Source organism: Oncorhynchus clarkii, chromosome 3 (assembly GCF_045791955.1).
Source record: "Oncorhynchus clarkii lewisi isolate Uvic-CL-2024 chromosome 3, UVic_Ocla_1.0, whole genome shotgun sequence".
Taxonomy (NCBI): domain Eukaryota; kingdom Metazoa; phylum Chordata; class Actinopteri; order Salmoniformes; family Salmonidae; genus Oncorhynchus; species Oncorhynchus clarkii.
Window position 1 is genome coordinate 37,276,335 of NC_092149.1, and position 23,652 is coordinate 37,299,986.

Consider the following 23,652-nt stretch of genomic DNA (forward strand, 5'->3'; position numbering starts at 1 on the left):
AACCATGGATGCCTTTTCCTTATTTGGCCAGTTGTCCAACTCAGTCTTGTCTAGCTAAGAACAATCATATCTTAAGGATCAGCACCGTTAAAAAAATGTTTTTGCCCAAAATATCATACCCAAATCTAACTGCCTGTAGCTCAGGCCCTGAAGCAAGGATATGCATTTTCTTGGTACCATTTGAAAGGAAACACTGAAGTTTGTGGAAATGTGAAAGGAATGTAGGAAAATATTACACATTAGATCTAGTACCAATCTTTGAATTTAGTACCATCTTTGAAATGAAAAGAGAAATACCATAATGTATTATTCCAGCCCAGGTGCAATTTAAATGTTGGCCACTAGATGGCAGCAGTGCATGTGCAAAGTTTCAGACTGATCCAATGAACCATTGCATTTTTGTTCAAAATGTATCAAGATTGCCCAAATGTGCCTAATTTGTTTTTTAAATAACTTTGCTCAAAACTGTGCACCCTTTTCAAACAATAGCATGCTATTCCTTCACTGTAATAGCTACTGTAAATTGGACAGTTCAGTTAGATTAACAAGAATTTAAGCTTTCTGCCAATATCAGATCTATCTACGTTCTGGAACATTCTCGTTACTTACAACCTCATGCTAAATCGCATTTGCCTATGTTAGCTCAACCGTCCCACAGGGGACCCACCAATCCTGAAGATAACTAAATGTAAGGAGAGACTCCATTGCATACAGCTTTTTGTCTACAAACTGCATCCTTTCTAAAATTGCTTTCACTACAACTGAAGCCGTCTGTAGATGCAAGGACCCATCTTTCTGTTGGCGTTCTACATCAAATAAGTTAAATATTTTGAGCCAAAGGTCTTAAAAATCAGCCATGGTGGGAAGAGATTAAGTAGAGCGTTTCAACCTTGCCATCCACATGTACTAGAGAAGTAATTACTCTTGCCAAAGAGCCTGCCCTTGTACATCACAGTATTTTGCAGAACTAATCTACTCTTAATGTGGGCTTCAATTCCATTCAAGTCTGTGGCTAGTTAGCACAAATTAAACAGCCTTACTGCAAATCAAATTATACTTAACAGAAATAAAATGCAATGTGTAAAATGTCCTGTTTCATAAGCTGAAAAAAGTTTCCAGAAATGTTCCACACAACAAAAGCTTCTCAAATTATGTGCACAAATTTGTTCACATCCCTGTTAGTGAACATTTCACTTTTGCCAAGATAATCCATTCAACTGACAGGTGTGGCATTTCAAGAAGATGACTAAACAGCATGATCATTACACAGGTGCACTTTGTCCTGGGGACAATAAAAAGCCACTAAGATAGCTGTGGTGTTGAGACAACTGCACGTCTCAAGTTGAGGAAGTGCGCACTTGGCATGCTGATGGCAGGAATGTCCACCAGAGCTGTTGCCAGAGAATGTAATGTTCATTTCTCTACCATAAGCCCCTCCAACCAGCCTCACAACCGCAGACCATGCAAGCCCAGGACCTCCACTTCTGGTTTCTCCACCTGTGGGATTGTCTGAGACTGGTCACCCAGACAGCTGACGAAACTGGAGTATGTCTGTCTGTAATAAAGCCCTTTGTGTGGAAAAACACATTCTGATTGGCTGGGCAAGTGGGTGGGCCTATGCCTTCCCAGGCCCACCAATGGATGTGCCCCTTCCCAGTCATGTGAAAGGCATAGATAAAGGCCCAATGAATGCATTTCAATGGCCTTGTATGGAATGTAACTCAGTAAAATTGTTGCTTTTATATTATTTCCAGTATATGCACACACAGAGCTTCGAAGTTAAGTTTGTGTCTGGGACACTCCAATACAGTAGATGGGGTTGTAAACAATTGGTGTTATGCATTCGTTTCTGTTGGTGAGACAGAAGTTGACAGCACTACTAGCCAGCCAACTTTTCACCTACATGGTATTTAATAATTTCTTGAAATAAACACATCAACTTAAGCGACCAGACTTGTTTGGTTAAGCTAACATGCTGACCACACCGCTCAAATCGCATGCGCTGCAAAATAAATGTACACATACATGTTATTCAACGTCGGTTGCCAACCGCCATTTAACGTCCAAAGAAGAAGCCTGAAGAAGGAGAGATGACTAGAAACAAACTCCGTTTACCCTTTTTATCAACATGTGCGTGATTGCACATGCGGTCTGGTCAGCAGCTAACTTATATCCAGTTAATTTCTAGCTAGCTATACCTAGTGGCAAATAACCAGCTACAGTAACATGAAAGAACGCAATCAATCCGGAAACTGTGTGTGTGTGTGTGTGATCATAAACCAGAGATTGGTATGCAGAGATGAAATAAGCCCACCACCTACTAGTCTGCACTAGTGAAGAGTTCTGCTAAAAACAGCCAAGGCAGCAACCACCAGTAACCAGACCACCATTTAATTTGACCTATCACAAAGTGGTGGGTTGGCGTAAGCCAGAGAGCCATTTTTTGTACGTTTTGAAAGCTTCATCGTCGCAGTCCACCACGAGCCAATACCTCTGACGAACAGCTGGCGTCAAATACAATTTTATTTGTGACACGCGCTGAACAGGTGTTGACCTTAAAGTGAAATGCATACTTACAAGCCCTTAACCAACAAAGCAGTTAAGAAAATATCACCAAAAAAGAATAATAACTAATTAAAGAGCAGCAGTAAATAAGTGGGGCTATATACCAGGGGGTGCCGGTACAGAGTCAATGTCAATGTGCGGGGGCAACAGTGGAGAGGTAATATGTACATGTAGGTAGAGTTATTTCAGTGGCTATGTATAGATAAGGGAGGGGCAAAGAAAATAGTCTGGGTAGCCATTTGATTAGCTGCTCAGGATTCTCATGGCTTGGGGGTAGAAGCTATTTTAGGAGACTCTTGGACCTAGACTTTGCGCTCTGGTACCGCTTTCCGTGCGTTCACTGAGGGAATAGTGTATGACTAGGGTGGCTGAGTCAGAATTTTTATGGCCTTCCTCTGACACCACCTGGTATCTACAGTGAAGTTGGAAGTTTACATACACATTAGCCAAAGACATTTAAACTCTAGTTTCACAATTCCTGACATTTAATCCATTTAATTCTTGACATTTAATGTAAAAAATAAAATCCCCGTTTTAGGTCAGTTAGGATCAACACCGTTTTAAGAATGTGAAATGTCAGGAGAGAGAATGATTTATTTATTTCATCACATTCCTAGTGGGTCAGAAGTTTACATACACTCAATTAGTATTTGGTAGCATTGCCATTAAATTGTTTAAGCTCTCTGGGATAGGGGGCGGTATTTTCACATCCGGATGAAAAGCGTTCCCAAAGTAAACTCAGGCACAGAAGCTAGGATATGCATATTATTAGTAGATTTGGATAGAAAACTCTGAAGTTTCTAAAACTGTTTGAATAAAGTCTGAGTATTACAGAACTGATTTGGCAGGCAAAACCCCGAGCACAATCCATCCAGGGAAGTTTTTTTTTTGAGGTCAATCTGTTTCCATTGGTTTTCTATGGCAACCCATTCATAATAGAAATATGCTTGCAGTTCCTTTATCTTTCACTTGATGTCAATATTCTTTAGAAATTGGTTGGTTTTTCTTTTGAGAAATGAAGAAGCAGCCCTGTCATTTTCCTGTGTAACTCCAGGTGCACACGACCTGAAACGTGCTTCACTTTGTTTTCATCTGGAATTGAACGGAGTTTATCCAGTCTTAAATGTGATCGATTATTTACGTAATGAAAAAACTAAAGTTGTTTGAAATGTTTGGACAAAGATTACAGGCAACTTATGAGATATTTTGTAGTCATTTGGCGCGTTTGGCGAGTTGTAACCGGTGTTTTTCTGGATCAAACACGCCAAACAAAAAAATGAAGTTTTGGATATATAATGACGGAATTAATCTAACAAAAAGGACCATTTGTGATGTTTATGGGACATATGAGTGCCAACAGAAATAGCTCGTCAAAGGAACGGCATGAAATATATTTATTTCTGAGTTGTGTCACGCCTGGCGGGTTGCATTACGATTGTCCGTCTTTGATGGGGTGCTGTCCCCACTAATAACATGGTTTTCTTTCGCCGTAAAGCCATTTTGAAATTTGACACGCGGCTGGATTAACAAGTGCCGCTTTAATTTGGTGTGTTGCATGTGTGATTTCATGAAAGTTTAATATTTATAGTAATTTAGTTTTTGGAATTTGGCGCTCTGGCATTTCACCGGATGTTGTCAAAATCGATCCTGCTAAAGGGATTTGATCCATAAGAAGTTAACTTGGGTCAAACATTTTGGGTATTCTTCCACAAGCTTCCCACAACAAGTTGGTGAATTTTGGCCCATTCCTCCTGACAGAGCTGGTGTAACTGAGTCAGGTTTGTAGGCTTCCTTGCTCACACATGCTTTTTCAGTTCTGCCAACAAATTTTCTATAGGATTGAGGTCAAGGCTTTGTGATGGCCACTCCAATACCTTGACTTTGTTCTCCTTAAGCCATTTTGCCACAACTTTGGAAGTATGCTTGGAGTCATTGTCCATTTGGATTACCCATTTGCAACCAAGCTTTAACTTCCTGACTGATGTCTTGAGATGTTGCTTCAAAATATCCACATAACTTTCCTCCTCATGATGCCATCTATTTTGTAAAGTGCACCAGTCCCTCCTGCAGCAAAGCACCCTTGTGTGTCATGGTATTCCTCAGCTTGCAAGCCTCCCCCTTTCCTCCAAACATAACCATGGTCATTATGGCCAAACAGTTCTATTTTTGTTTCATCAGACCAGAGGACATTTCTCCCAAATCTACGATCTTTGTCCCCATGTGCAGTTGCAACCCGTAGTCTGTTTTTTTTATGGAGGATTTGGAGCAGTGGCTTCTTCCTTGCTGAGCGGCCTTTCAGGTTGTCGATATAATACTGGATATAGTTACTTTTGTACCGGCTTCCTCCAGCATCATCACAAGGTCCTTTGCTGTTGTTCTGGGATTGATTTGCACTTCACACACCAAAGTACATTCATTTCTAGGAGACAGAACGCATCTCCTTCCTGAGCAGTATGATGGCTGCGTGGTCCCATGGTGTTTACACTCACGTGCCATTGTTTGTACAGATCAACCTGGTACCGTCGGGCGTTTGGAAATTGCTCCCAAGGATGAACCAGACTAGTGGAGGTCGACAATGGTTTTTCTGAGGTCTTGGCTGATTTCTTTTGATTTTCCCATGATGTCAAGCAAAGAGGCACTGAGTTTGAAGGTAGGCCTTGAAATACATCCACAGCTACACCTCCAATTGACTCAAATTATGTCAATTAGCCTATCAGAAGCTTCTAAATTTTCTGGAATTTTCCAAGCTGTTTAAAGGCACAGTCAACTTAGTGTATGTAAACTTCTGACACACTGGAATTGTGATACATGGAATTATAAGTGAAATAATCTGTCTAAACAATTGTTGGAAAAATTACTTGTGTCATGCACAAAGTAGATGTCCTAAAAGCAATAGAGATGGAGTCATCTGTGGATCTGTTTGGGCGGTATGCAAATTGGAGTGGGTCTAGGGTTTCTGGGATAATGGTTTTGATTTGAGCCATGACCAGCCTTTCAAAGCACTTCAGGGCTATAGATGGTCTGCTTGAAACATGTTGGTATTACAGATTGACAGGGAGAGGTTGAACATGTCAGCGAAGACACTTGCCAATTGGTCAGCGTATGCTTGTAGTACACATCCTGATAATCCGTCTAGCCCTGCGACCTTGTGAATGTTTACCTGTTTAAAGCTCTTACATCGGCTGAGGAGAGCATGATCACAGTTGTAGGGAACAGCTGATGATCTCATGCAAGTTATTTATCTCGTCTGGTCGGCTTGCGTCACTGGGCAGCTCTCGGCTGTGCTTCACTTTGTAGTCAGTAATAGTTTTCAAGCCCTGCCACATTCGACAAGCGTTGGAGCCGGTGTAGTACCATTCGATCTTAGTCTTGTATTGATGCTTTGTCTGTTTGATGGTTTGACGGAGGGTAAAGCTTCTGGGATATAGTCCCTCTCCTTGAAAGCGGCCGCGCTACCCCTCATTGAGTTTAGTGCCAGCATCGGTCTGTGGTGGTATGTAGACAGCTACGAAAAAGGCAGACATACTCTAGGTAGATAGAAAATCTCATGATAAGCTGCAGACCACACTACCTCAGGCGAGCAAAACCTTGAGACTTCCTTAGATATCGTGCATCAGCTGTTCACATATATGCATCAGGCTCCGCCCCGTGTCTTACCAGAGGCTGCTGTTCTGTCCTGCGAATGGAGTGTATAACCCGCCAGAATGTTCTTAATGTCGTCGTTCAGCCACGACTCGGTGAAACGTAAGATACAGTTTTCAATGTCCTATTGGTAGGACATATGTGCTTTCAGCGCGTCCCATTTATTTTCCAGCGATTGAACAGTTAGCAGGGCGGAAGGGCAGATAAGCCACTCCTCGTCCTGATCCTCACAACGCACCTAGATCTTTTTCCACAGCATGTTATTACCTCGTTTTGTCACTGAGAACTTAGCCGCGATGGACGAAGGCATTGCTGGAAGTGCAGCTTCTATTTTTAGCTGATGCACTACAGTTACTTCAATGGCAGTACACATCAAACCATTACAAATCAAAATGGAAATAAATTATCCCAGCGGCTGTCTATGACACACATCTCTTAAATGAGTGTCTGAACGCCCCTGCAAAGACCTTTGCTTATAGAAGCTTTTACTGTTAACTACCAGGCTGATGGACAATTACAGGCCATCGTAAAAATCTGGCCAGACCAATGAGTCATAGGGTTTCCCAGAGAACTTCTGTATCACCCAAGTGACCTAATGCAATTCTACCATCGGCCATTATGTATGGACCCATGTATTAAAAAATAATAATAATAATAGAAGTCCAGTCCAATGCTGTGAGAAAGGTTGGCCAATCTGGCATCATCCCTAATGGTGTTTACTTCTGTGCTAGCTACAAGGGAACGTTGGGAGGGCTGGTTGGCTAATCCAAATCCCTCTGTAAAGCAAGGAATACAGAGTTCAGTTAAACTTCTAAACCGAGGTCTGAAAAGGAGAAATTATTCACAATCTATTGCAAATTGATGGATGGGTGCAGGGGAGAGAGTCTGCTGGGACTTACCGACTCACACTCCCTCAGTTTCTTCTGAGCGCTGTCAAAGTCAAAGTTCACATACAGGCACTCCACAAACTCTGTGATGGGATCTTTGTAGGTGTAGGACTCCTGGAAACGGAAAAAAAAACATGTAACAATTTGCACATGCCTGTGTGTGCTAGCTCTATTTTTCAGCAGTGGAAATAGCACAGGTTATCTCGACAGGCATGGCGGCATGCCTCCAACCCATTACTAAAAATAAAATAGTCAAATGTGGAGAAACATTGCTAACCAAATACTAGAATTTACAAGGCAGTGAATAAAAGCAGATTCAAAAAGTCCCCTAAACAGTTCCAAACCATGGTAGCGGGGAGAGACCCAAGAAGACCCAAAAGACAGAACAAGCATCGAGCACATGTTTTAGTGATCACACAGAGCCCACCGAGACAGCGCTTATTTAGCTTTCAGAGCCATTGATCTCTGAAGAAGCTACCGATGTTGGGCTGGGGAAGAAATCGGTACTCTACAATCAGACAGTCTGCTGCCATTTATCAAATGTAATGGGTTCAAGACCTCTCTAGACAGGACCAGATCTGATAGCGTATACTCTATCAGCCAACGCCTTGCATTGCTCATAGATGTGTGGTTTCTCTGGACTTTAATAGGGTTGGGTTAAATGCAGAAGACATTTCAGTTGAAGGAATTCAGCTGTACACCTGACTAGGTATCTCCACCCCTTTTCCTAATTGTTGGTGACATCTTGTGTCAAAATGCCAAAACCTACACTGACAACTAAGGTTGGCTAACACGTTACTGTCCAGAAAGTGAGAGAAAATTAGTAGGAAATGTGTTCAGAGATATTGGGGTAAGGAATGTAATCAGATACATTTTTTTTACCTGCTGTATGACCTTGACCAGATCTTTCAGGACCTGCCGCCGCTTGCGAACGTCTTTGTTTGTGATGACAGCTGTGGTCAGGTAACGCAGAATGTGTGGGCACATGGTCTGAATGGCGTTGAGGTACCTGAAATGACAAAACAAGGGTCACGACAAGAACAAATAATCAGGGGTCTTAAAAGGGACTGGAGGAACTACATGGCAAAAAAGCAATGGCCCATGATGTGAGTTGATATTTATGGCGGTGAAGGCTATACAAAGTCGATAAACCTATGCATATACCAACACACAGTTTAAGGGCAGAAAGGTCTATTTATATACGCAAGTAACTTAGCAATTAGGCTCATGGCATTTAGGACGTCTGACCTTATCGACCAAACAGATATGTCCGTAACAGTGCATTCTCCGCATGACATAGGTTTAAGCACTCCCTTTCATTACCCCTGTATAAGCGGAGTGAAGGAAAGGAAACCCTGGCCTCTGCAGTAGACACAGATCACCGAGCAGGGGATCTGCCCAGTAGCTGAAACCCTATCCTTCAGGGCCTTGTTTTTCAGCCACAGGTCAACTTGCTAAGGGCTGAGCACGAGAGAGGGCCTTGTTAGAAGTCGATTAGAACCCTAGACAACATTCTTTTTCTGCAGACAGTGTTTCAAGTCCTTTCCCAACAAGCTTCCGTGAAAAAAACCCCACCCCATTCCTTGTCAAAAGGAGTGGTCGACTTGAGTTAACTGTATAACTTCTTCATCCTTATCTGAACAGCTATCATTGACCCCCCCCCACAATCGTCCTCCACCGACCAAATTACATTTCAAAAGAGGAAGTGGGGTTTCCCTGCCACTTCCGACCCCTTCAGCTCTCAGATGAGGACGGAGGAACACATGTTGTTCAGAGCGAGGAGGGCATGCCACAGACAACAGTTTAATTAGTTGTAACAATTAAAGGGACAAGGGGGCCTTTGGCACTTGTGATGTTGCTGTCTAAAATCAGCAGCGAGCAGGCGGGCTCGTCAGTAAGCGATCATCAACCTGGTTAGAGAAGCACTCTTTCCTCTCCCTTTGCAGTTGTCAGACTCAGTGGCAGACCACAACAAGTCATGCTCTGTTCCTGATTAACTTACACCTACTCTCTCTCCAGGGGGTCTCCAATAGCAAGCAACCCTGCATGAGTCATATCTGGGAATAGCTGTGAGGAGAAAAATAAATGTAACATTCGCACTACCCCACTTACGGGACCTAATCATTTTGGCATTTGAGGGAGCAACAACATCGCTTTACCGGTTGCAGAGGACGCTTCACAAGAATTGAACCAAGAATGAGTGTTAAAATCAAAACGATTTAGACCCAGGCACAAGCGAGTGTGTGAGTGAGGAGAGGATGGAGATGAAGGGTAGAGAGAGAGGTTACAATTTCATTGCCCATCTGAGAATGATTGAATAATGTAAAGCAAGTGAAACTCTGAACCAACTGCAAGGGCTTGGATAGCATTACTAAAGTATTCATTTTCCCCCTTTGCACCTACATCATAGATCATTGCATGACAATATGCTCCCCATGAGTGCCCTTGAACTCAGTAGATGTTTTCAATAACACTAAATAGGAAGGCCTGGTGCAACTTGTGCTGACTGTGGGGTTAACAGAGGTCAAACATTAAACAAAGGCCTAGCCACTGGTCACCAACTTCAGCCAAAGGAAGTAATGGTCAAGGGGTGAGGGAATGAGGCCAAGCCTCACTGTGGAATAAGTGGTTTCTTGACTGGGTAATTGCAACGCACATAAAACTCCCTCAAGTTTGTCCAAAACAGATGCTTGTGAGAGCTTGACATGACTAATTATTGGGCAGCCTTTTCTTCATTATCTGAATTAGTTTTTAATTTAAGTAAAACGCAAGAGAACCAGACATCCCTATCTGCTATGGTGGCGTGTCATACTTTCAGATGACTACAAAAATTGGTTCAATTACACCAACCAGCAATCAGAACGGGGGGTGCATTGTGTACATTTTATGCAGTGCATAGTTTGCGATACATGTGGACTAACTTGCAGCTTCGAGAGTAACTAGACCACACAAAAACAAATGGACTGAAAACACTTTTAAAAAATACCTAGAGTAGGTTTTTGAATCTGCCCCCTTCCCAAAGTTAAGAGTAAATGGCTTCTTTTTCAAAATCAAGTTTGTCTAATAAAAACGAGTCTACTTTCTACACATCAAGCAGGACCTGACCCAGGCGGCTGCCAGCTGAACCCTCCTGGGCCAGCAGCAAACCCTGGGGCACAAGGTTCAGCCCTCTACAGTGCCTCTTCTTTAGGGATAATTTCCTTCCACCCCCCCCAAGGATGCCAGCAGGCCACATTTTAACAATCACCTCTTGGGTCACTCAAGGGTTTAGTGTGGATCAGTGAAGACACTGTGCCTTGGACTGTAGAGATGGCAGCTTCTACAGGCCAATATGTTCAGGGTTAGTCATCAGGTCTAAATAGGCCAACAGTGTTTTAATAAAGAACTCCAGTGTGTCAGAAGAAAATACTTACTGGGGTTGATACAGGAAGAGCTCAATGATGTTGTCTCTGCCTTTGGGGTGGTTAAAGAAGACGAATAGGGACCAGTGGATCAGCCAGGTCCTCTGCTGAAGAGACTGGAGGGGGGAGCTCACCGACTGGACAGGAGAGAGATGTCATTATTTACTAGTTCTGATTGAGGTGACAACACAGTATACTGTAAGACAATTAAAACGTTCAGAGTACCCTAAGGGGCAGCAGGTAGCCTAGTGGTTAGAGCGTTGTGCCAGTAACTGAAAGGTTGCTTGATCGAATCCCCGAGTTGACAAGGTAAAAATCTGTCGTTCTGCCCCTGAACAAGGCAGTCAGTTAAGAACAAATTCTTATTTACAATGACGGCCTAGGAACAGTGGAAGAATTTGTTCTTAACCTTTCATTTAACTAGGCAAGTCAGTTAAGTAAAAAAATAAAAAATAAAAAACTTAAGGTCTCTGTTCCCTTCCAAACGTTTTCCTTCCAAGCCAGAACCCGCACCCCTGCACCCTTCCCAGCTATCTACCCAATAAATTAAAATTAAAAATCTAACTAGATCCACATAACCGCTCCATTTGCAGTTCCTCTGGAGTCAAGACTGAAGGGTGGGGGGGTGCATCAAGCCGCAACAGCGCTTTGCTGAAACCCAAAGCGGTCAATAAGGGAGTTGAATCTATGTAAGGGAATCCAAGTGCAGTGTCAAATTCTGAGAAGTGGGGCATTTACGTTGTTATCGATAGTCTCCCTCAGGCGGGTGAGGTCTTCCATCGCAGCCTCCCAGTTCTGCATCAGGATCTCAGAGGCCAACTTCCCCCACAGGGAGTTCAGGGCGTTCCTGTCTGTGGCCGGGACCTGGGAAAAGACATGTCATACTTGTTAGAACATGAAGCACACAGCATCACCTCACACTGCAGCATAACTCAACCCACCTGCAAAAATGACCAGGCACTGGCAGATCTAATCCTGATAAATGCCTCCGCCTACAAAACAGTGTGCTCGCAAACAGGCACAGTCAGTGAAGGAGAGGCTGGTGCCACCACCGCTTGGCTTTGGCAGGCAAAACTGTTCAGTAGAGTTACTTTTATTTATACACTAAACTGATTAAATTATGTAATCTTGAGGGAATGGGGCTTGACAGAAAGAGAAATGGATCATGAAAGAATGTTTAGCTTTTTATAAAAACCTAATTTGCTGCACTTCGTGATACGGCAACCGCTGCATTGCAGATGTTCTGCGATCCTTTCAGACTACCACCGTAATTAGGAGCACATTGGAAGCACATGTGAGCTTCTCTGTACAATGTGCTAGAGCTAAAACGTTTTGTTACTGTCATTTACTTAATGCTGCAACTCTTAAAAAAAAAAAAATTGCAGGGTGGCACACTGCCTTGGGAAGACAAAACACACATTACTAAGGATGCATTTCAGCTTCGGTCCTCCTCTCTAGAGTTAAGAATGGAATGTGTCACTTAATTTAACTAAGCTGAGTTCAAGCTACCGCCTTGATGTTGTGATGTTTCTGGGGCAGGGGCAGCAGGTCAAAGGTCAGCTTGTCTGTGACATCGCCATACCACAATTCTATCTAAAAAATAAATTGTTGAAGGTACCTTGAGTTCACAACTCCGGGTCCAGATATCACTCCTTTGAAATAACTTTGTCCTCGTTTGGATAATTAACTTAGCAGTAAAATAGTTGAAATTGGAAATAACACTGAAGATATACCCGCATATGAGAGTAGATGGAGGGAAGGGCACATCTAGCATTGTTGAGGGAAACCCCCCCATCGCTGTTCCTGACTCTGCATTGACCTTCGGTCAATCCCCTCTTACTGAAAAGTGTCTGGTCTTCTGCCCCTCTCTGAAGGGACTTTAACGAAGTGCGCATGCAGCTACTACTTCTGGTGGTGATTTTGCACAACGTCAGAGCATTGATCAACAAGGCTACAAGGAGAAGCATGCAGTAGAGGCAGTGTTCTCAAAATGTCTGTCAGAGTTCGCCAACAACTGATGTCCTGCTCCAGCCACAGAAACCTAGATGCACTGTGACCAGCAACAGCCTGGGTTTACTCAACACCATTTGGGAGGTGTTCATTTTCTCAGAGCCAGGGTAATCCGTCTAGTCTAGATTAATGACTGTTTGGATGCTTTGATTGAAAAGGGGCATCAAAGACTACATCTGTTAATGCCCTTAGGAAATGTCCCCGATTGGCTATCAAGCTTCTCAAAACCAGGTAAAATGCTTTTTTGAAGTCTATGCCTGGTACATTGCCAGGAGGACACTTAATGTCAGGTTTGCTGTACAAACTGCATGTCTTTGAGAGGAATGTTTCAATAACTTCTACAGTTTATCAAGCCTGTTAAAATATAATTGTGATAATCTACCATTAACACAGAAGGAAAACATCCTGTAGAATCATGCTGGCTATAAAGTTTTAGTACAACTCTTCCATTACCACAAGCTAAATGCATTGGTATGATATGAAATTGATGGGATAGACATCAAAAGGTCAGGAGACACCATTTTTTTTATGTAACTAGGCAAGCCAGTTAAGAACAATGACTGCATATACCGGCCAAACCTGAACCAATTGCGCGCCGCCCTATGGCTGCTTAATCAAAGCTTGACCTCCACCCCAAGGCTCATGGGAACCTCTGGCCCACAGTAGCTTATGAAAACACCAAATGCAGTCAGTTACAAGAGTCAACCTGGAAGTGAGGGCGGGTGTCTGCTGTAAGGCCAAGGAAACCTAGACGCAATCCACCACACCCCTTCTTTCGGACAGCCAGAGGAGTGGACTGAGATACAAATGATACATGGGTGGAGAAGGAAACCACATTTGTATTTCTATCAAATTTCAGCTGGGATCTCTTAGCGATTGAGAGCAGCAGATTCCACCTATAGATCTATCTCATATACAACGGATAGGTGCAGTGAGTGTTGTTTTACAGGGTCAGCCATAGCAGTACGGCACCCCTGGAGCAAATGATGGTGCCTTGCTCAAGGGCACAGATGTTTCACCTTGTCAGCTCGCGTATTCGAACAAGCGACCTTCCGGTTACTGGCCCATCGCTCTAACCGCTAGGTTCCCTGCTAGGCTACATGAAGACTATTAGGCTACACATTAACTTTTAAATGAACTGCTACATAAAAGATGATAAATGGTGGAAAATTATTCTGGTAGGAAAAAAATAAGTGGGGAATGTCAGCGGCTAGATAGTCTTCTAGAGTAAAACACAAAGAGGAGCAGAAGGCCATCCATCCACTCACAACAGTAGAGTTCTTTGATCATAAAACTTGGGATTGCTTTAAACGTTAAAAAGAAATAGGCCTCATAAGATTAGCATTATAACTTAAAGCCAACCATGCTGCCAATTTAAAGGTCGTAGTTTCATCTCTAAAGAGGTTTGTTGTTTTTTCTGCATTGGAGGTCCCTGTCTGCTAGGTTTAGCAGACCTCCATGTCATTGTGGCAGCTTTCTACACACTGCCTGGCATTCACTAGTAGCCACGCAACAATAGTTTCACCTCATGGGTTTTTCCAGCAGTTACCTAGTTTCCGTTGGTTGGCGAAACGGGGCACATTGACTGACCAGCAACAATAAATTTACTGTGCTGGAGAGCAGTCGGGACACTCAATCTTTATTCGCAACATCCAATACCTGCATTAACTGATGATATGAATAAGTTGCTCTTTTCGCGCTACGCCACACTGTAACAGAACCCGAGGACTGGATTTTACAAGCCTGGCTTCCTCTGTTTAATTGACTGGCTTTCCCACGTTCGATGACTTATGGAGCCTCACCTCTACCTTACGGGGGCAGTCTGAGAAAATGGGAGGTCCACAACAATAGGGGGGAGTAATACGGGGGCTGGTATTAAGTATAAAGACAGACTTTTAGGCATTTGTAAAGAGAAAAAGGAATGTGAGCCTTTGGATTGTCAAGAGTAGACAGCAGCTATCTGGTAAAAGTGCCTACCCTGGCTGGGGGGGGGGGAACACAAAAAAAACATAACTGAGCAATTTGGGTTTATTTAGACTGAGCTAAAAACCATAAACAACTATGCGGAGAGGGAGCGCATCAATTGCATGCTTTTGATGTGGGTTTTGCTCATGTCCAATCAAGAGCCACCATCATCTGGTCTTCAATGTCTCTCACTAGCATACTTAAATGTGAGTGCATCACATAGAATCAATCAAATGAAGAGCCCAACTGCTTTGGTTTAAGAGGCTGTTTACAGAGAATAGGGCTCGTTGTTAAGTCCCCGCAAAGCCTGTTTTTCAGGAGGCCACCAGCATCACCAACAAGCATGACTAGTCACAGACATCTTCACGACAGAGGGAGAGTATCAAATGTCAATTAAAATGGGATTCAATTGGTTGTAATGGGTGTCATTCTGATGAACATGTAAATGTAGATTTTATTCTTTCGAGGCTGGCTTTGGCACAAGTCTTTGCTATTCTGCAGAGCTCAAAAGAGGACATATGCTAACAAAACTAAAACAAACAATTGAATAAGACTTGGGAAACACTGGTTGTGCTTGTTTGGTGGGAGGAATTACAGGACACTGATAGTAGAGATGAAATAGTAAACAGTGGCTTTTGAGTAACAATGGCGAAATCTACCACCAAAAACATAGGCGCGTTTGTTAATCACATTTGCAAACAACTTTCCCAAAAAGAAACACAGGCTTCTGAAAGGAGGCACACAATAGTAGATGTGGTGCATGGTCAGACCATAGAAAAATAAACACACACCTCAAACCAAAAGCACTTACACTGGGTCTGGTGCTACTACAGTACAAATTAAGCTCATTGGCCAACAGATGATTTTTGTTTGGAAATTAGGTTTGACGCCGAGGCTTTCTGAAGACTGAACTCGTTAAAGTCAACGATAGCACCAAAGGTCAGCCAAGCATTCAGACCCACCTTACAAGCCACTGGTCCTGGAGAGTGACTAACAACAAAAAAAGGCAGCACTGAAGATCTAGTGGCACCTTCCACTGAGGTCACAGGCTGTCCATTCCCAGGACTTATCTAGTGTTACACCACTCTATTGTGGCACAAAACACTTTTATAGCCTTCCCTCTCAGTCAGGTTACCACCCCTCTAGGCCTAAGAGGCTTCCAACTCTATATACAGCAGTGCACACAGTCCAACTGCACCTTGGCCATTCTCTGTGTAGTTCATCTTTCACTGATTTCTGAGGGCAGCGGGAGAGAAGCCACAAACACAAGAGCAATGATCCCTTTGTTTATAGAGGAAATAATAAGTACGCATGTGTAACAAGAATACTGCCAGTACTTTCAGTGAACTGTAATTACCCCCCGCCCCAACCCTCTTTGCTATTATCTGATTTCCAAAGTATTTCACTGCTGCTGAAAATGATTTAATCCAAGCCCTCCTCCATGACTCTCAAATGTTAGCCGTACAGGCCGAGAAACGCAATGGAATAATGTGCAACATTCAAAACTAGGGATGTTAATGGTTAACCGAAAATATATTTGAACGGTCAAGCTCAGTCTGTTAAATTGCATAATTTAGTGGAACTAAATTGGCAACAAAACTTATAACGTACATCCCTAATTTGATTAACTCAAACAAGATAGGAGTAAATGAGCGGACTTTGCAAATGTATAGCCTAAGTGGTTGGCTAGTTCTTTGTTTAGTAAACCTGTTCGCTCAGTGACAGTCGATTCTTTATTTGAGTGCATATGACTTTCTCTAAGACCACCAGAACATGTTACGTAACTCATTAGCACTCTGATGCCTGACGAGATATCTAGCTTCAAATCAATACGTCGTCCACCGCAGCAGCCCGAGATGACTAAAGACAGATTATAAAGTCTGCTGCTGAACACTTGGCACAGTAAAACATTTATTTATTTAATCCTACCCTTGTCCTTCAATATCAGCTCATCCTAATACTGAAGATGTGTGGAGAATTGAATGGAGCGAATGACGGAAGCTTTTCGCATGCAATTACTGAGGGTGTTCCTTCCTCTTGTGCTATCCCCTTAAAAAATTAAAGAACCCTGGCCAAACAACCGAGCAGTGAAGTAGGAAAATCCATTTTTCATAACAAAATGCATTGAGCCAAAAAAGTATACATCAACGAAGTGTCTAATTCTAAAAAATGCAATGTTAAGTGGATGTACACTGCTCATAATAGATGGGGTTTGGCACTGTGCAGTGCTGGAAAAATCACATAACGACAGTGATTAATGCACAAAATGGGAGTCGTTCCTGAGAAACTAATACTTCTTAATGAAGCTTCAATCATCGTCTAACTGTTTGCCTTAAAGAGCTTGCTAATATAAAGCACTGCCCAATAGTGTCAACTTTTGAGTGGTCAAGTTTTCATTCAGAAAACTACTGATGAAGTTGCAAGGGTACAAATCCATAATAATCAAAATAAAATAAACTCTCTGGATCTATTAACTTGCTGTGAACATCTTGTATCCAAGGTTGCCAGTTTGATATTTGATAAGAGTACACTGAAATGAGGGGAACTTGACTTACCAGGACACGGAAGAAGTAGAGGTACTCGGCAGCCCCAGAGTAGTTTCCACACTCGTACTGGAACTTGGCATATCTGTACAGAGTGTCCAGGTACTCCTGACGGAACTGGAAGAGAAAAAGGCTGATCAATGGTTTCACTCGATAACTATTTAGTGCATAGACACAAGCAATTGTTTATTTGATGACAATATTATCAGCTTTCTCGCACGCCTCGTGAGATTATGGTCCTTGATGAGAGCCATGATGTTATATCCAGTCAATGCCAGACCACGCCAGAGTGGCTGGAGTAAGGAGGGCAATTCTAGAATAATCTATGATTTCAGAGCCCATTCTGTTTGATTACCATCACTGATCAATGGGGTCAGCAGGTAGCCTAGCAGTTTGTATCTGTATTTATTATGGATCCCCATTAGCTTCTGCCTAGACCAGTTACAGAAGTGGGAGGGTTGCCGGTTCGAATCCCTGCTCAGATGGGAAAATACGGTGAGGAGTGCACGGTCAACCAAAGGTTTACTGGTATCATCCTAGATACCGTTAATCTGCTGTTGTGCCCTTGAGCAATTTAAGTGTGGAATTGTATGTACAAGTAGCTCCATGTCAACATCCCATACAGAATGCTGCATTACCACATGTAGGCCTATTTACTTTGAAATGTAAGTTGTCACCTGTGGCTATTCGGGAAAAGCCTTCAACAAACCTGAGCCCTATACTACGAATAAGATGAGTCAACTTTGGTCTAAATTCCACTTGGGATAACTGGTACCACAAAAGTGGCTCACCTTTTAGCCAAGTAAATTTCTGAGTACAACACCTTCAGAACTAAACTGCTCCGGGGGGAGGCTAACGCGAAGCCAACTCCATTTATCCTCAATCTAGTGTCTGAGCCACTAATTGAGGAACAATGAAATCAGATACACTCCCTCACAAAGAGTCATCAGCCCCATAATTTGAGGGACAAAACTGATTAAATGTGTTATTAAAAAATGCTTTGTGTCAAAAAAGTTACTACCTATCAATTTACACATTTAGTAATGGACAGCATTTGCTTTCCAAACTAAGTTTTTCGCGTGATCGTATTTTGACAATTGCAAAACGCTGACTGACAACCACAATCCATAGAAGGAAATTCCCATTCATGTCAAGACTGTGAGCCATTGCTAGTGTAACCATGACGTAAGTAAGCTTTTAACTAAGGTCTGCACCTGATGTATTCAGCGCATGTGACAAATTGATTTGATTCGTCAGGTCGTCCAACTGGCCTCAACCACAGACCACATGCATGGCGTCATGTGGGCGAGCGGTTTGCTGATGTCAACATTGTGCCCCATGTTTGCGGTGGGGTTATGGTATGGGCAGGGATAAGCTACGGACAACAATGGCATTCGATCAATTTATTTCAATGTACTTATTTCCTTATATGAACTAACTCAGTAAAATCTTTTAAATTGTTGCATATTGTGTTTCTTTATGTTCAGTACACAACTGTAGTAATGATAAATGACTGTTAGGTGGCAGGGGCAGGGGAACAGCATGTTGGGAAATGTCCATAGGAGGCACAGAAGGGGGGAGATTAGTGAATGAAACCGTAAAAACAATAACTGTCCATTTTGGGGGTGGAATCTCTCTGAATGGAGCCCTAAACGGTACACTCCTGCTAACTCCTGACATATCACAACGCGCTGACGTCAGTTTGGGAACCGAGTTCAGTCTCACAGATGCAGTGTGGCTTTGACAGGCAGTGGTTGCTAGCCGCTGAGATGCGGAGGGAGACCGCCCTTTCCCACAGCCGAGTGGCCTACGGGCTGTGGAGGTGCACTGAGGACAGGGTGCAGGTCAGAGGGATGCCAGGGGAGGGGGGTGTATAAAGTGTCACACCAATTATAGACTCCCAGGCATTCTTGCGGCCAGACCCATGTGTCCCGAGCTGTTCCATCTATTCTTAACAATTCACCGCAGACTGTAAAATGTCCACAGAATTTTCTGCAAGCCGTAAAACCCCCAAAAATGAGTTACGGTTTTGGGAAGTCATTACGTCTCCCTGTTTGGGCCCCCCATTCCCGAAACAGCGGGTTCACACAGGAGTCATGGGAAATGCAGCTTAGAATTGAGACGTAAGCAAAGTGGTCCAAACTTACGCTGTGTTTCTCCGCCAGATAGTTAAAAAGGGCCTGTCCATCCCTGAAAGAGAAAGAGAGTCACAGTTAGTGGCCTTGTTTCGTTAAAGTAACCAGTTGGCGGATGCAGGTTAAGTGTTGAGCCCCATTCAGGTATAATTAATCCATTTCTGGACTGTAGCAGTCCAGGCAAATCAAGGGACTTTCATTTTCAAAACAGTTTGAGCTGATCCCTGACAGGTAGCAAAAGTACTTTTATTGTGTGTGAATATTTACAGGCTGTTTACAACATTCATCTTCAACACTGACGCCATTAAACTGTCAAGGTCCAAAATTTAGGTGGGGGGAGGGGGATCAATCTCACTTAACAAAACTAGAATTGCAGCCTTAGATTAGTCGCTTGCCAAATAAAAAAAAAATTATTACATTAAAATGAAAACGCCATTCATGTCGAAATAGAGGCATAAAAAAAAACACTACATGACCATAAGTAAGTGGACGCCTGCTCAACGAACATCTCATTCCAAAGTCACAAGCATATATGGAGTTTGTCGCCCCTTTGCTGCTATAACAGCCACCACTCTTCTGGGCAGGCTTTCCACTAGATGTTGGAACATTGCTGCGGGGACTTGCTTCCATTCAGCCACGAGCATTAGTGAGGTCGGACACTGATGTTGGGCGAATAGGCCAGGTTCACAGTTGGCTTTCCAATTCATCCGAAAGGTTTGATGGGGTTAAGGTCCGTGCCCTGTGCAGGCCAGTCAAATTCTTCACACCAATCGACAAACCATTTCTGTGTGGGCCTAGCTTTGTTGTGCTCACAACAGGAAAGGGCCTTGCCCAAAGTTGGAAACACAGAATCTTCTAGAAAGCCATTATTTACTGTAGTGTTAAGATTTCCCTTCACTGGAACTAAGGGGCCTAAACCATGGGAGTATCAAATAAAATAAAACTTCCTCCACTTAACTTTAGTTGGCACCAGTAGTAGTGTTCTGCTGGCTTCCGCCAAACGCAGATTCGTCCGTCAAACTGCCTAACGGTGAAGCGTGATTCATCACTCCAGAGAACACATTTCCACTGCTCCAGTCAGGATGATAAGCCATTGAAACCACTCAAGAAGCTACCGACGAACAGTTATTGTATTGAATACCAGAGGACGTTTGGAACTCGGTAGTGAGTGTTGCAACCGAGGACCAACGATATTTACACGCTTCAGCAATTGGCAGTCCTGTTCTGTGAGTTTCTGCAGCCTACCACTTTGCCACTGAGCAGTTGTTGCTCCTAGACATTCCCACTTTACAATAAAAGCACTTAGTTGACCAGGGCAGGTCCAGCAGGGCAGGAGTTTGACGAACTGACTTGTTGGAAAGGTGGCATCCTATGATGGTGCCACGTTGAAAGTCAGACCCTTTGCTATGAGACTTGAAATTGAGCTCAGGTGCATCCTGTGTCCATTGATCAGCCTTGATGTTAATACAACTTGGAGTCCACCTGTGGTAAATTCAATTGATTGGACATGATTTGGAAAGGCACACACCTGTCAATATAAGGTTCACAGTTGATAGTGCATGTCAGAGCAAAAACCATGCCAATTGTCCATAGAGCTCTGAGACAGGATTGTATCGAGGTACAGATCTGGGTAAGGGTACCAAAAAATGCCAGGGAGGTGATGGTCACTCTGACAGAGCTCCAGAGTTCCTCTGTGGAGATGGGAGAATTTTCCAGAAGGACAACCATCTCTGTAGCACTTCACCAATCAGGCCTTTATGGTAGAGTGCCCAGATGGAAGCCACTCTTCAGTAAAAGACATGACAGCCCGCTTGGAGTTTGCCAAAAGGGACAAAAATGACTCTCAGACCATGAGAAACAAGATTCTCTGGTCTGATGAAACCAAGATTGAACACTGAGCATCATGTCTGGAGGAAACTTGGCACCATCCCTACAGTGAAGCATGGTGGTGGAAGCATCTCCAATCGGTCAGTCCATTCTGAATTTGTGATGAATCTGTTGTGATTTTGGCAGGCAATATAGCTTGCCTACAAACATTTTACTTATATATCTTGTTTTTAATGAGACTGTCATTTCAGTAATCAAGAGCTTGTGTGCAAGGCATGCACACGTGTGTAGAGAGCCAGAATGGAAATGAGTGAGACGATATAACGATGGGAGAAGTTGAGAATTCTGTGATTACTGCAGATCTAATCACTCAGCAACTCACATCAAGAAATGTAATTAAGTTAAGATAAACACCTGAACTAGAGTCAATGTGAATGAACGGTGGACTCCGGGATAACATTTCACTTGCCTTTCTTTTCAGTTCATCGGGAAACAGTTAAATGTTTCCCTGTACGCTATATATGTAGCTTTGTCAGTTCTCACCATCTCCTGCCCAGAAACTAATGAAGGATAGTGACTTCGGTAGCACCTGGGTGACCAGCTTCCCTGTAGAGGGGAATGTATCTCCGCTGAGCACTGCGGGATCACAGTCCTGACCTGTCCCCAGTGATTAATCCAAGTTCTATATCTCTCCATGTGGATTACATAGTCTTTAGTAGGGCTGCGGCGGTCACGAAATTGTCAGTCGGTAATTGTCAAGCAAGTAACTGCTGGTCTCACAGTAATTGACTGTTAATTAACATACACATTTAGCATCCTACAAGCCACTAATGCAGACCTTTGGAAGATCTACAATTTAAAAAGTTGAATAATTACATGTAATATAGCCTCCACTTTCACAATAAAAGTATTATTTAATTTATACAGGTCAAAAAAAATAAAAAAATAAATGAGGTCTAATTCAGAAGAACAGAATAGCATACTCTGAGTTGTCCTTATGTTAGGTACAGATATGGCTATGCCATATGGTTGTGAATTCCACAGCATTATTTTATAGTATGGGGAATACAATTGAAAAAAAATAGAAAGGATATTTTCTGCAAACGATTTGAGGGAGTGCGCACATGCGGCTAGTCGGTGTTGAGCGGTTAACAAAGAAACAGAATCCTACATGCTTAAGAGTTATTTATGTAACTTTAGTTGTGATGCACACAGGGATTTTTAATACATTCTAAGGCTGCATGACGCGACTATTGATGACTTGAAAAAGTAACGGTATGAGCTCCGTTTAGTTTTTTTGTGTAGGCTCCACACACTTCAGTCTCATTAACAATTGGACAAGCACTTAATGTCATGGAAGTAGGCGATAACCGCTAATGTTCCATTAACAACATTACCAAGTGACTAAATGCGATTACGCATGTAATGCTTTTTTATTTATTTTTTAAGTTAATTTTTAATGGTGAAAATGATCTCTCCCACCTTGAAACTTACTCGCTGCATATGTATGCCAGTTAGGCTCTACATCTGTTGTAAAGCATATTAATGTGCTTAATTTTAAGTTATTTGGCCACTTTAGTTATGATAAAAACTTATCAAAACATAAGCCTACGGGCTAAGCTACATGAGGTGTGCGACCAGGATTTGAAAAAAGTCCAACAAAAGAAAGCATGCCTTGTTTCATGCCTTATACTATTCTTGATTTAATTGTGTATTTACATGTAAATTACTTGCCTAGTTAAATAAAAAAATAAGGTGAAATTTGTTTTTACTTAGGTGGGTGATAATCATCAATTTTCTGGAAACGGGCAGGATAAAACAAAAAAAATACATCTCATCTATGTATTTCCCAGTCCCATCAGCTATAGAAAGCTGATGGGAATCTTTTTTATTTTAATTGAGCCCATCACTGTCCTCACGCAATTGCATAGCCTAACATGAGCCCAACATGAGCTCTCATTAAGTGTTTGATTAGATTTGCATTGATGTAAGAGTGATTAGAAGGGCAATAGATTGCTGAGTACCGGGCAATTAGCAAGTTTGGTAGGCTACTAATGACCAATAGCAGAATCAGCACTTGGAGAAGCGTAACTACCGTGACTAAGCAGTCAGGTGGAATTTGACTGCCTTCACGACCACCGGTGTGGTGGTAATATGGTCACCTTAACAGCCATAGTCTTCACCAGGACCTGCCCCAGGTTCTCACATCCACAACTGCCTTTCAAGCAACAGTCCCTACAGGAATAACGGCAAGATAATCCACATATCCAAATGTAAAGGTCTACATTGCGCCTTGAATACCCCTTCAAAAAAGGTAGACAGGATTGCATTACTACCACCACCGCCGTCTGCACCAAAAAGAGCAAAGAAGCTATGGAAGTTGAGAAACTCAAGATCAATAGAATTGTTTAATTTCCGCAACCTATGAACATGGATCAGAAACATTGCAAAAATAATCCAGAGAGTGAACGACAGTTTTAAGCATTTATTGGCTAGGCCTAAACTATATTGGATTTGCTTCTTAGAGATATTAAGTTGAGGGCAGGCCTATGAGGCATGATGGCATAAAATGCATCTAAAAAGACAGTCTCTCTCCAACACAAAACATTATCACACAGTATTATCCCAAAAAGATAGGACTAGGGGATCTAAATATTGAACCTCTTTGCCAATTCCG

The 23,652-nt window shown here is 42.6% G+C and overlaps 1 protein-coding gene across 1 annotated transcript in view; it reads right to left on the reverse strand.

Moving 5' to 3' along the window:
* The window catches only part of LOC139394523 (eukaryotic translation initiation factor 3 subunit E), a 41,561-nt gene that overhangs the window by 11,953 nt on the left and 5,956 nt on the right, over positions 1–23,652 (reverse strand). The window contains exons 4-9 of the mRNA XM_071142617.1: positions 19,161–19,203; positions 17,026–17,130; positions 11,234–11,359; positions 10,508–10,632; positions 7,977–8,103; positions 7,107–7,208 (exon numbers count right to left, since the gene is read on the reverse strand). Coding sequence (XP_070998718.1) covers positions 7,107–7,208; positions 7,977–8,103; positions 10,508–10,632; positions 11,234–11,359; positions 17,026–17,130; positions 19,161–19,203 — 628 coding nt within the window. The remainder of the gene's footprint in view (positions 1–7,106; positions 7,209–7,976; positions 8,104–10,507; positions 10,633–11,233; positions 11,360–17,025; positions 17,131–19,160; positions 19,204–23,652) is intronic.